Below are 14,147 nucleotides of genomic sequence, written 5' to 3' on the forward strand. Positions count from 1 at the left end.
AACATCTTGGAAGGCGATGCACAGCTCGCCTCACCTCGTGCGCTGACCCCAGAGGCAGCTGCAATCTTACAAAAAGTTGAAGAACGCCTTAAAATCATGCAGATGCAAAGGTGTGATGTGTCACCACCTGTAGAAGTTTTGGTTTTTCTAGAGCATTTACTTCCCTTTGCAGTGATATGGCAAGGAGGCCCCCTGTTGTTTGTGTATCCGCATTCCCACTCACCTCGGGTGTTGTACACTCAAGGAGCGGCCACAGCCGATTTAATCCTTGCTGCGGCCCACAGAACTATGGAAATTTCTGGAAAATCCCCGGAGCGATGCATCGTTCCCTTTGGTAGAGAGGCTGTAGAAGCGTGGACGAAGGAAATTTGGACTTGGGCATATATTATCTTAACATTACATATAGAAGTGGATAATCACTATCCAACTCATCCCTTTGTTACATTCTGCGAACAGGTTCCTGTAGTACGGATCAAAAGGGTGCGCAAGAGTCCTGTAGAGGGAGCTCCGACTGTGTTTACTGGTGGTGCAGAAGGGGGAACGGGAGCTGCAGTGCTAAAGGACCAACGTTATTTTGTATTAACTGCGTCCCCTTCTCCCCAACATGCTGAATTGGCCATTATTGCAACCGTACTGAAAAAAGAAACAGGTCCCCTGAATATCTTATCGGATAGTGTGTATGTGGTTAATGCTGTTAGATAAAGTATGTTAGATAAAGGATGTTAGATAAAGTATGCCACATTTCCAAGGCTTCTTCCATATATCCCTATTTGCAGCAAGTTGCTGAGTTAATATTACGAAGGTCACAACCTATATTTATAGATCATATTAGGGCTCACTCCAACTTCCCCGGACCTCTTAGTTGGGGCAATATGTTAGCTGATTACTATTCTCGCTTTCTGCTTGCCTGCTCTACTTTTGAAGAAGCAAAGCAATTTCACTCTAAGTGGCATGTAAACAGCACCACCTTAAGTCAAAAATACAATATTCCTGCAGCCAAGCTGAGGATATTAAATCTTGTGAGAAATGTGGTGTTTTCACCGTCCCCAAACTTCCGGCGGGAGCCAACCCCCGTGGCCTCCAGCCATGCCATATCTGGCAAATGGATGTTACTCACATCCCGTCTTTTGGACGCCAGAGCTGTTTGCACGTGTCGGTGGACACGTCCTCTGGAATTGTGTCAGCCACGGCTCTAAACAAAGAAGGAACTCAACAGGTAATTCAACACTGTCTACAGTCCTTTGCCGCTTGGGGGGTGCCCAAAATTATTAAAACAGATAATGGGCCGGCGTACACTTCGGCCCGTTTTGCTACATTCTTAAAAGAATTCGGCATAAAGCATGTTACAGGTGTGCCCTATAATCCCCAAGGGCAGGCAATAATTGAACGAACTCACCTGTACTTAAAATCCTTAATTAATAAACAAAAAGGGGGAATAGGAGAATATGCGGTAGCTAATTGCGATGCATTGGCTATAGCTCTATATACTATAAATTTTTTGAATAAGAAAAAGTGTGGCAAAACTCCTGCTGAGTTACATTCCTATTTGGCCGACAAGGAGCCAGTGCAGTGAGTTATGTGGAAGGACTTACAAGATAACCAATGGAAAGGCCCGTATCCCCTAGTAAGAAGGGTACGAGGCGCTGTCTGCTTTTTTCCGCAGGGTGCTTCCCAACCCATTTGGACGCCGGAAAGGAGGATTCAACTCCTTGCAAAAATCCCTGACGAACCCTTCCCAGTGGAAACGGCAACAGACTCATCGACAATAGAAAGTGACTAGCTTATAAGTGATGAAGAGACCGTTTCTTTGCCTATTGATAGTCTTATTGATTGCCTTCCTCCTAATCAGCAGAGTCATCCTGGCAGTAGTCGGGAGTCAGCAACGCACTAACCTAGTGGTCTGACAGGCTATGCTGCTATGTATCGCTCTGACCGTCAGCGACAGATATGGCTTGACATGATGGAGCGGTAGCCAAAGACGGGTAATCACTAGCGAGTGCCCCTAGCAACCTAAGACAGAACTTGGGACATGCTTCCCAATGTTTCGATGACGGGTAAGCAGGTGGCGTGTCGCTGGGAACCTAAGACAGGCACGACTCCGTGCCATAAATAACAAAAAAGGGGAGCTGTGGGGAACCGCAGGCTGGCCACCTGTGAGAACCTCCTCATCTGCATAGCTTGCAGCAATCGGTCGACCACGAGGCCCACGAAAACAGCCAGGTGAAACAGATGAAACAGAATGGACTCTGCATAAACAACTAGGAGGAACCCGGTGAAACAGATGAAGTTGAGGCAGGACGGATCTGCATAAACAACTAGGAAGAACCCGGTGAAACAGGTGAACTTTCGACCTGAGACTATACGCGTCCTTTCATCTGATTGGACGATACCAGTGTGAACTGCACAGGAAGAGAGCCGCTATCGGCTGTGGAGCGGATGCTCCACGGGACTTGGGGTATAAAGGGACATTGGGAATTGGGCTTGGAGCTCCTCCTTCTCTTCCCCCCACTCTTTCCTTCTGCTCCCACAAGTAAAAGTTCCTTGAGAGCCGAGAAACAGTGACTGTGTCGTGACTGCGTTGGACCCTTGCTGGCGAGGGTCCGACATAGTGTGAGGATTCTTCGAAGGGCACTGGGTCATATCTGCACTGCACAGGGAGAGCGGTTTGGGCAGAGTCCTCTCCTGGAATGCAAAGCGTGGGGGGTTCCTTGCCCTTTGCTGCTCCCCAGGAGCACGGGCTGCAGGCGCAGTTGGATGTATCACAGCGTTCTCTTGCTCTCCACCTGTGCCACCCATGCCCCTTGTTTTCTCGGAAGTTCCCTCCTGTCTTCCTCACTGGTCCCAGCTGATCCAGGCTGCCATCACATGCAGAGGTCCAGGCTCTTCCTCTACCCTCTGAACCGCTCCCCTCCCCCATGCCAAAGGCACTAACCTGCAGACTGAACTGGCTATGGTGACAAGACTATGTGAACCAGGATGGCAACTTTTGGTCAACATGACAACAACAAGTGGAGCCGCAGTGCTTGGCACAGGCTGGGGGGTGAGGTGCAGTGGGGTTGAGGGAAGCAGATGGCGCTCTGGGGCACCATGGGAAGTAGATATCTTGGGCCCACTGAGCTTTATGATGCATGTGGACCACACTGGTGGAGATGTCTTGCAGGTGGTTGGAAATATGGGCCTGGATCTGGGGAGAGATGAGGCTGCAGGTCCCTCAGCATGTGCTATGTGCTGAGCACAGGACAGGGAAAGTGAAGGGGTGGGGAGGGGCTGGCAACTTCATCACCCCAGTGGCCATGGATCTGGACCACACAGGAAGTAGACAGTAGGTCTTCATGAACCTGAACCTACCTCATCATCTGCACAAGGCGGAACACCAGTTACCTTCGGGAGTATCTTGAGGATAAATGAACTAAAATAACGCAGCCAGGTAGCGTCTCCCATCTAGTATGATAACCATCATGACAAAAAGCCCCGTCTCCCCTGAAAACACCATGCAGAAAGTGGACACCAGAAATGCCAAGTGGACAAGGCCAGCCTTACTGGGCTGCGGGAGGTAGGGCACGCGGCAGACGTGCGGACGGACGGTGATCTGCCCACACAACTGTGTAAAAGAAACGTGTGGAGGAGCAACAGCGGAGGCAGAGGTCCTTTTTGTAATTAATGTGCCTTTACTTTTGGTTACGAGCATCAGTCACTATCTCAGCTTCTTCGTGATCCTCCAGCATAAAAGAACCGCGCATGTTTTTTATCTAAATGACAGATTTCTGAGACGGAGCTTTCCCTTATGTCAACCATCTCCAGGAATATGCCATCATTCTTTGTCATACTCTTCAAAACCTCCCAGGGGTTTTCTGGGCAAATTCAAATGATTCGCTAAATCCTTATCTGTCTTATATGGCATTACCCACTTCGATGCTGGAGAAGCCTTATCTATGTCCAGAAATCCCCACGAAACCATTTTCCCTGGCTAGGAGACAGCTCTCCTGAGAGCGTGGGTGTGACAGATGGCCCCATGTGACTCAGCATGACTGCTGAGCAGCATCTGCTGGTGACACCATCAACGGCGTGCTCTGAAAAGGAAATTCGTTTCGTTACGGCAGGCTGTATGTATTTTCATTGGGGAAAGTCTAGCACCACAGATTTTATTATTTTTTGCTATTGAATGGGAAGACAACTAATGAACGTAGTTCACACTTAAATGGATGGGTAAGAATTAAGCATCTGAAACAACGATGTTACCAACTGACGGGAACAGAAGCTGTCAAGCCAGCCAGCAGCAGCAGAGCTAGCTCCCTGGGAGACTAGACCGTGCCAGGAGCCAGAGTGACAGCCCATGTATGCCAGTGGGAGCCACACAGGGGACAGCAAGGCATTGACTGGTCCTTTCTGTTAGGTGCTTTGTGTCCTTACAAGGAATATTAGACACTATTTGTTTCTGTTAGAAACCACAGTCAGGTTTCACTTGCATCTAGCAGAAACTTCCATGTGGGATTCTGTGGGCAACACTTATAGAGCTATGGGCTGTGGAGGCTGCGTTGTATTGTGTTCAGATGCAAATGTATACAGAGTAATTTTTTAAAGATTTTTTTTAAAAATTTATTTGAAAGGTAAAGTTACAGAGAGGCAGAGAGAGAGAGAGAGAGAGAGAGAGAGAGAGAGAGAGAATGTCCTCCATCTGACAGTTCATTCCCCAAATGGCCACAACAGAAGCTGGGCTGTTCTAAAGTCAGGAGCCAGGAGCTTCCTCACTTCTGGGTCTCCCACGTGGATGCAGGGCCCAAGCACTTGGGCCGTCCTCCACTGCTTTCCCAGGCACATTAGCAGGGAGCTGAATTGGAAGTGGAGCAGAGCCAGGACTCGAACCAGTGCCCATATGGGATGCCGGCACCGGAGGAGGAGGATTAACTTACTGCACCACAGCACCGGCCCTCCTATCAGGACTCCCTGAGTTACAAGAGGAAGCATGTGCTTTTTCTTTAATGTTCACACTAGGAATTACATTAGTTAAGTGTGAAACAACCTTGCGTTCCTGGAGTCAGTCCACATTATCAGCAGGTACTCCCCTTTATATTCCTGTTATTTTTTTGACTTAGCATTTTGTTCAGGATTTTCACATCTCTGAACAAAATGTCTTTATCAGGCTTTGAAATGAAATTCATGCTGGCCTCATGGGGTCTGTTTATCACATGTACTTTTTTTTTTTTTTTAATTTAAATGGGGCAGGTGTTGTGGCACAGGTGGAGCAGCTGCCCGGATGTCCGCATTCCATACCACAGGGTCAGTTCAAGTCCTGCTGCTCTGCTGATACTCCAGCTTCCTGTTAAAGCAAACTGGGATGCAGTGGATGATGGCTCAAGTGCTTGGACCCCTGCCACCCACATAGAAGGCCTGGAAGGAGTTTCAGCCCTGGTTGTTATGGGCAGATGGGAAGTGAACCCGTGGATGGAACATCTCTCTCTGCCTTTCAAATAAATAAATCAATAAAATTGTATGTTTTGTTAAGTGTTTATTTAGAGAGAGAAGAGAGATAGCTTCCATTCTCTGGTTCACTCCCCACATGCCCACAACAGCTGGGGATGGGCCAGGCTGAAGCCAGAAATGAGGAATTCCATCCAAGTTTCCCACGTAGGTGGCAGGGACCCAACTACTTGGACAGTTCCTGCTGCCTCCCCAGGTGCACATTAGCGGGAACCTGGGATCCGGAGTGCAGCTGGGACTTGAAACCAGGCACTCCAGTACGTGATGAGGATGCCCCAAGCAGAATCCTAACTATTGCACCAAATGCCTGGCACTCTTTAAACTACTCTTGGGGAACACGGTGGTTTTGTATTGCTGTGTGAGCAAATTGCCACAAACTCAGGGGCTTAAAGCAATGCAGACTTAGCGTTGGAGGCTCCACATCTGACTCTGGCCTCCCCGGCCTACAATCACGATGCTTGCAGGGCTGCTTCCCTGTGGAAGAGGCTCCAGGGAAGAATCTGTTCCCTTGCCTCCTCCAGCTTCTGTTGTCCCAGGTGTGTGGCCTTGCAGCTCTCGGGTTATCTTCTGTCTCTGCTCATAGCCGAGGATGGCTCCCAGCTTTCAAGGGCCTGAGCAGTCAGACTGGGCTCACCTAGCCATCTTAAGGTTTGCAATTGTAACACCTGCAAAAGATCCCTATGGCCATGGAAGGCAGCACAAGACCCAGAAATCCCGGCGGGATGTCTTTGGAAGCCATTGTTCTCCTCCCATTGGCAGTTTATGAGAGCCTGGTTTTGCTCTTTGAAAGCTATCGTAGCCTAACCTTACAAGATCTTGATTACAGATTCTTTTGTGAAGATATTTTCTGTTTCTTCCATCAGCAAGTTAATCCTTTAAACAAGTTTGCCATTCCTTCCACATTGTCAACTTTGTTGACAAGGTTTCAATGTAAACCAACTTGTAGTGATACTTTGCTTAGATCCCCAGTTGTTTTTGGCCTTTTCACTTTTCAACAAAACCAGACTTAGGAAGGTATAACTTACACGTAGGAAACAATGTTTTAGAGGTACAGTTCCACAGGATTTTTTTTAAAAGCTTTATTTATTTATTTGAAAGAGTTACTCAGAGAGAGAAGGAGAGGCAGAGAGAGAGAGAGAGAAAGAGGTCTTCCACCCGTTGGTTCACTCTCCAATTGGTCACAATGGCCAGACCTGCGCCGATCCGAAGCCAGGGGCCAGGAGCTGCATCCGGGTCTCCCATGCAGATTCAGGGGCCCATGGACTCAGACCATCTTCCACTGCTATCCCAGGCCATAGCAGAGACCTGGATTGAAAGTGGAGCAGCTGAGACTTGAACCGGTGCCCATATGGGATGCCAGCCAGTGCAGGTGGCAGCTTTACCCATTATGCCACAGTGCTGGTCCCTCCACAGGTTTTTACAGCTCCATGTGGTCACATGACCACCATGATGGTAAGGACTCCCTTCCCCCCACCCCAACTCCAAAAGGTTCATTGTGCACTTTCAACCCAACTAGCACACCCAGCATCCACACAACTGCTTTCTGTCCCTGCAATTTTGTTATGTCACATAAGGAGCCATGCAGATGTCACTTGGCGTGTATGGGGGACTCAACATGCGTGTATTTTGCATGTTCCTTGCACATACTGGTTTGCTCCTTGTCATTGCACAGATGAAACACAACTGCTTATCTGCTCACCAGCTAATGGTCAGTTGGGTTGGTTTGGGGTTTGCAGATGATGAAAAAAGCTGCTGTAAATGTTTCCATCGGTCCTTGTACAGCCACGTTTTTGTTTCTCTTGAATACACTTCTATGCCCGGAGCTGCTGGGCTGCTGGTATTTTAGTAGGCGCAGGTTCCCCTGATCTGGATCTCTGATCCTGCGAATGGAGAATTCAGGTTGTCAGGGAGATCACCCTGGAGGGCCCGATGTAATGATGCCAGGAGCTGGGGACTGAGTGCAGGTTTTCCACGTGGGTGGCACAGATCCATCTACCTGAGCCATCACCTGCTGCCTCCCAGGGTCTCTGAAAGGAAAGCAGGGAGGTCGAGTGGGAGGTCAGACTGACGCAACAGGGGATGCGGCCCACCTTGCTGATTGTGGAGATGGGGAAGAGTCTTGAGCCCAGAGATGCAGGCAGTCTCTGTGGGCTGGAAATGTTCAGGACCTGGATTCTCCCTGGGGGCCTCCAGAGGAACAGAGAGGTCTATTAACCTTGATTTTAGCCCACAGAGATCCACGTCAGCCTTCTGACTTCCAAAACTGTAATAAGCCATTGTGGGCCGGCATTGTGGTGGAGCAGGCAAAGCCACGGCCTGCAGTGCTGCCATCCCACATGGGTGCCGGTTTGAGTCCCGGCTGCTCCACTTCTGATCCAGCTCTCTGCAATGGCCTGGGAAAGCAAGTGGAGGATGGTCCAAATCCTTGGGCCCCTGCACCCACGTGGGAAATCTGGCCAGGAGGCTACTGAATCCTTCATTTCCAGAATTTTTTTCATTTCTCTTAAAATTCCAATTTCATGGGAAAATTTTTCATTCATGTCATGTGCAAATTTCCTTTGTTCTTAGATTTACTTCTGATTGCTTTTTGTATTCCGTTTCTGGCATCTCTCCAATCTCTTCACCTTCACATTCTAGTACTGAAGTGTTGTGCTCTTTTAGGGGTATCTTGTTGTAGTCCAAAGATAAAAGCCACTGGGGAGGGAGCTGTGCGTGGTGGGTACAGCCACCGCCTGTGGTGCCAGCATCCTATATGGGCGCCAGTTCAAATCTCGGCTGCTTTGCTTCCAATGCAGCTCTCTGCTGTGGCCTGGGAAGGTATTGGAGATGGCCCAGGTCTTTGGGCCCCTGCACCAACGTGGGAGACCTGGAAAAGGCTCCTGGCTCCTTGCTTTGGATCAGTGCAGCTTCGGCCATGGCCACCAACTGGGGAGTGAACCAGCAGATGGAGGACCTCTCTTTCTCTGCCTCTCCTCTCTCTGTGTAACTGTGACTTTCAAGTAAATAAATAAATCTTTAAAAAAAAAAAATAAAAGCCATCACAATGTAAAAAAAAAGTATCTCCACAAATGAGTCTCATGCTCACCTGCTCTCCTCCAAGAAGACCAATGTCTGGGTTATAGCCCCAGTGGGTACAATATTTGTCCACATTGTGACAAGACCCACATAGAGGATCCATATCGTCCTCACTGTGAGCACAGCAATGACCTTCACCATGGAACCAGGGAGCCCACGTGTGAGCTGCCCACAGTGACTACCCAAGGTTCCAGCCCCACCGTGTGCCCTCCCGCACAGCCAGTTTTCAGTCTCAGCACAAGCCTCCCAGGCCCCTGTCCATTCTCCCAGCCAGACTCGGGCATCTCCTCTCGGCTGGTTGCTGGGTGCGTGGACATGAGCTGGCACAGCTGTTATGTATGTGCAAAATGGTGCCTGCCCTCTCCGCGCTGGTTACAGGACACCAGTGCCAGGTGGCTGGGCAGACAGAAACATGCCCTCCCTTTTTTCTCCCCCTAGGTTGGCAGGTACAGTCCCCCACAGGGCTCCAAGCCAGACTCAGGCCAGGCTGGTCCTGCAGCTTCATCGCCAGTGGCTTGGGCTGCTGCAGCAGTGTCAGCTCCTCCCCCTCCAAAACCGGTGCTGCGGCTTCTGGCAGCTGAGCTGTGTGCATCCACACCCTCCACACCCTCCACAGTGTCCCTCTAGTTGGCATGGAGTTTCCTCGGGTCTTCTCCCTAACTCTTCCCTGAGAGTACACTCTCCACTTTCTTTAAACTGTCTTCCCCTAGACTAGAGCAGTAAGCTCCCTCCCTTTCCCACCACCTCATCATGACAGAATGGTCAGTGGTTTTCAAAATCTTGTATTTTCTTTATTTAAAAAAAAAAATTTTTTTTTTTGACAGGCAGAGTGGACAGTGAGAGAGAGACAGAGAGAAAGGTCTTCCTTTTGCCGTTGGTTCACCCTCCAATGGCCGGCGCACCGCGCTGATCCGATGGCAGGAGCCAGGTGCTTCTCCTGGTCTCCCATGGGGTGCAGGGCCCAAGCACTTGGGCCATCCTCCTCTGCACTCCCGGGCCACAGCAGAGAGCTGGCCTGGAAGAGGCGCAACCGGGACAGAATCCGGTGCCTCGACAGGGACTAGAACCTGGTGTGCCGGCGCCACTAGGCGGAGGATTAGCCTATTGAGCTGCGGCGCCGGCCCAAAATCTTGTATTTTCAAAATCAGTGCAGGAACCTGATTTCTCCTGACTGGCTGTGAAGAAATGAAAGCATTTATGATTGGGCAACCAAGGCTCAAGTCATAGCCACAAGTTAAAGGGAACCCCAAAAGGCATTTACATGGGGGTAAGTCTACACAGAAGACAAACAAAAAAACCTGTTCCCCCAAACAGCAACTCCACTGCAATCATTTCAGAGGTGGAAAAATGCTGTTCTAAGTGCTGAGCTCTAAGGTCAGCTGGGAGGGCTTCACTGTGTGACACTCCCCATGCCTGAACCAATATGAGAATGGAACCCAAACTGAGTAAATTTACAAAACAGGGATAAGAATAATAATCCCTGAAATGCCTTATCATTTGTGTTGTTTTGAAATTCAAACCACAGTCTATGTGAAACAGTTTTTTATCATACATATATACAGATGCATGGCTGTTAGAGACAATTCTCTTTTACAAGCTTAATGGAAAAAAAATTTGAACAAAACATGACTAGCTTTGTTTCCAGAAAATGTATAAATGCAAGCATCAGTGGCTAATACCTCATTTTCTAACCTAAATAGTCATTTGTAATATGTTAGGGAGTTGGTCTTTTTTTTAAGCAATGTGTTTAAGTTTTATTTATCTGAAAGGCAGAGACAGAGATGGACAGAGATCTTCACTCTGCTGCTTCACTCCCCAGATGCCCACAATACCTAAGACCGTGTCAGGCCAAAACCAGAAACCTGGAATTCTGGGTCTCCCACATGGGTGGCAGGGACCCAAGAACTTGAGCCGGCACCCACTGTTTCCCTGCTCTGAATTTCAGATGCAAACCTGGAATTTCAAGTGTCTGTTCAGATAAACTGTGGATGAAATGCAAGTCTTTATTTACAATTTTTACAACTTCATGAAAACAAGAAAAGAAGCACTGCTCAGAATCTCACATAAACTAAGCAAAATCTTTTTCTGCAAATATTGGTAAAATACCTCTGCACGCTTAACATAATCTAAACATATAGTTAAATGAAGCAAGGTCGGTAAAATACTGAAGATGACAGTTCACAAAAGGAAAAGTTAAATTTTAACACATTTTAGTAAATGCGTAGATATATTTGTCAAGAGATGTCAGTTTCACTTAGAATATTCAAGAACAAAAAAATGAAAATCTATATACGTATATGACTGTTCAAAAAAGTTAGTAACCATTCAAACATTCTGAGAATTCTACAAAGGCAATGAAGGCAAATATCCTTGAGATATAACATCTAAATTTTTATATCTTTAATATTCGGATGTTTATAGCTATTTTCTTAAAAAAGTTATTTTAATAAGATAATTTGACCTTATTATTCTTCTCCTGGAAGACCATGTTTAACAGGCACACAACACATCCTAATGAAAGAGTGTGTGACGCACTCACGCTCAAAGGCACTTTGCCACCAGGTGACAGGGCTAGGCAAGGCAGTGTTTCCACGTTCAAGCATACTGTGTCAATACACTGATGCACAGTCAGGCATCCTACAGCGCTCATGGTCACCACCTCATACCATCTGACAAGAAGCTCAGGACAGTAACAACTGGGTAACTATCAAAAATTCAAAAAGTCCTATAAAACTACTGAGGTTAGAATTTTAGCTCTATAGTACATTCTGAAATATATTCTCAGAATTTTTCATCTAGTATATACACAAAAACCCAGCTCATCTTGCACTATAACATAACTGGACATCCACAGCGTGAATGAGTTCTGTTTTAACGGCACTGAGACTGCTCTTTGGTGTACTGCACTGCAGAGTGACAGGAAGCTGGCAGCAGGAGAAGAGATCTAGATCCACTACAAAAAGCAACCCAGAAATTTCTAACAACGGTGACAGTGTCAGGAATCCTCCACTGCGGCTTTTCTTTTGACCTCCTTATATATCGACCTTACCCCGAAGGCACTTTTCCATAAACGTCAGATAATGGTGGCCATCTGCCAGCAAGAGAATGACACAGCAAATAAAAACAGCAAGAACAGCGAAGCATGCTGGTAACTTTTAATGACTTAGGCTTGTGAAGATCTTCTGTGCTCTGCAACTTCTGTGTTACATAAAATTGGAGCTGGAGAGAGAGGAAACCTTTTGATTAGTACAATAAAAAGCTATACCGGAAATAAGAATTACTAGAATCATGTTTTATAAAGTTTTTACAGAAAGACCAACTATATATCCAATAGAGAGTACTTAGCTATGAGATTTGGAAAAAGGATAGAAAGAAACAAAAGTGTCAAACCATATTTTCTTGAGGGTGAATTCTTCTAAGCTCTCAAAAAAATTTGGCTTGGTGAGTTTTTAAAAAGAAAACATAAACTGTCATTCACACACTAAGAAGAACAAACAGGGCCCCTAACTTCTAGCACTCCAGGGTTAGGCTGAAAGGGTAAGAGGGTACAGGATCCCTCTGTTCCATCATTCACAGCAAGCTGCAAAGCAGTAATAAACTACAGTTTAGCTTTTGAAATTCAATGCTTGAATACAATGTAGTTGTTATACTATCGTAGTCATTCAACAAACAACTGCAGGGCTACTTTCATTCTAGGCTCTGGAGGATGGATACATCAGTGAACAACATGAAGGCCCATACCCTTGTGGAGCTTATGTTAGACATGAATGGGGGCTTGCAAAATCATCTTGTCTGGCCCTGCCACGGCAATGGCTGGTGGGCCTCGAAATTCATTAACTCTACAGTGGGCTAATTTTTAAGTCGATGATTTTGTATGGCCTGCAAATGTTATAAATACCCAAATGGCTGTCAGCAGAAAAAAAAGGCTCCCCAGCCCTGCATTAAAAGATCACACATGAGAAACCTTTCTTTGTTCCCCTCAAAAATACAAAATGTATGGGCTAATTAAATCTACCCAAATACCATGGGTTTGGTTCTCATATTTAAAAAACAAAGCCGCCAAGGGCTGCTAGTATCCTAACTACTGCGGAGCTGCAATAGTCTGAACATGTTGGGCTTGAGACGGGAGCACTGAGAAATGGACCCAGAAGCGTTGCTCTGGAAAGGAGCACGGGAGGGCTTGACCCGGGAGGGGCCGAGGGAGGTGGAGCAAACAGAGACAAGGACCCGGAGGAGCCTCCTCAACAGAGCCGTTCACACAGGAAAACCGTCAGCACATTTTAATTAGGAGAAATGAAACGAGGGACACGAAGAACAGAAGCAGCAATTATCAACACGGAAAAATGAAACTTATTTTCTAAAACTTTGGTAACTTTAACACATACCCAAACCTACAAGCCTTGAGATTATCATCCAAATGCTACTCATGGCCGCCCCCTTGTACTGTGGCCCTCTCTACCTTCCTCTGCATCTTTACGTCCACCATTGGTTTCACAAGCTCTGACATCAAAGCACAGGAGTTCGAATCGATAGCCTGGTTCCCTTATTAAAATAAAAATTCTCACAAAATCAGTATCAGTAGAATTTGTTAAGTGTTGTTTGTTAGATTTCTTATACAATACTAAGTCACACCCACAGCACCCCAGCAAGCACACACCTCCCATTTAATGACTCTCGGTGGGTCAGCGGGCACAGCTGCGTCCTGGAGGCAGCGCTGGGCCGGGCAGCAAGAGCACCTACTGCCCCTCCCACAGTGAGCAGACCCCCTGACTTTTGCACTGGAATGCATTTTATTTTGCTCATTCATTCACTCATTCTCGCAAATATTCACTGAGCACCTAACACATGCAGGCTGGTGTTCCAGACGCTGGGGACAAGGAGCCGCAGGAGGCAGTGCGGCAGGGTCCGGGTGGGGTGGGCTGGGCCTCAGAGCCAGGGCGGGTGGGGGTCTTACTTCTTTCGGTCCTTGTCTTTCTTCAGGTTGCCACCCGACGCCACAAAGGACTGGTTCTGGTAAATCTCGGAGGTGGCTTTCCTCTTTGAGAAAGCGATTATTTCCTCTTCCAGCAACCTTCTCTTCTCTTCCAGCTTCATTCTCTCCTCTTGGTGAACTCTTTTAAGGTGCTCGAATTTGGCCTGCAGCTGTGAGACAAAAGTGCAGTTCCTGCTGGTGACACAGTGTGGCAGCACACACACGCACTGAAGCTCACAGCTTAATTTTTAAGTGAGTTCCCATGCAAAAATGCTCCACTCAAATCCTATAAAAACCATACTTTTTAAAACTTCTGAACAAAACTCAGTTTAGTTTTTAAAATATCTGATCTTTTTGTAGAGTTTCTATTTTCTCTTTACATTCTCCCCACAAAGCCTCTTACATTTCTTTAGTCCACACTCACTAAAAAGAAGGGACAAAAAATAAAGGGATTCCTCAAAAAGAAGACAAAACAAGCTCTTCTTTTCCAAATACAGAGAATATGTGTCATGAAACAGTTTTTGAAAATTACACTGGTAAACCCCACTGGAAAGTAGGTGAATTTATGTCAAGAACCCTGAGAAGCAGATTCAAGAGAGCTCTCTCGTCTCTGCCTAAAAGC

General features: G+C 47.0%; 1 protein-coding gene across 5 annotated transcripts in view; it reads right to left on the reverse strand.

Moving 5' to 3' along the window:
- Positions 1 to 6,589: 6,589 nt before the first annotated feature.
- SEPTIN10 (septin 10) overlaps positions 6,590 to 14,147 on the reverse strand; it is a 67,876-nt gene continuing 60,318 nt past the window's right edge. For 2 of the 5 annotated variants that reach the window (XM_062210077.1, XM_062210078.1), the window contains 2 exons: positions 13,508 to 13,695; positions 6,591 to 11,772 (listed from right to left, as the gene is read on the reverse strand). In XM_062210077.1, the coding sequence (XP_062066061.1) occupies positions 11,757 to 11,772; positions 13,508 to 13,695 (204 nt within the window). In that variant the 3' untranslated portion in view covers positions 6,591 to 11,756. Of the gene's footprint in view, positions 11,773 to 13,012; positions 13,096 to 13,507; positions 13,696 to 14,147 lie in introns of those variants that run through there. The other 3 variants (XM_062210080.1, XM_062210076.1, XM_062210079.1) reach the window with 3 other exon arrangements.

The sequence above is a fragment of the Lepus europaeus genome, chromosome 13, assembly GCF_033115175.1.
Source record: "Lepus europaeus isolate LE1 chromosome 13, mLepTim1.pri, whole genome shotgun sequence".
Lineage (NCBI taxonomy): Eukaryota > Metazoa > Chordata > Mammalia > Lagomorpha > Leporidae > Lepus > Lepus europaeus.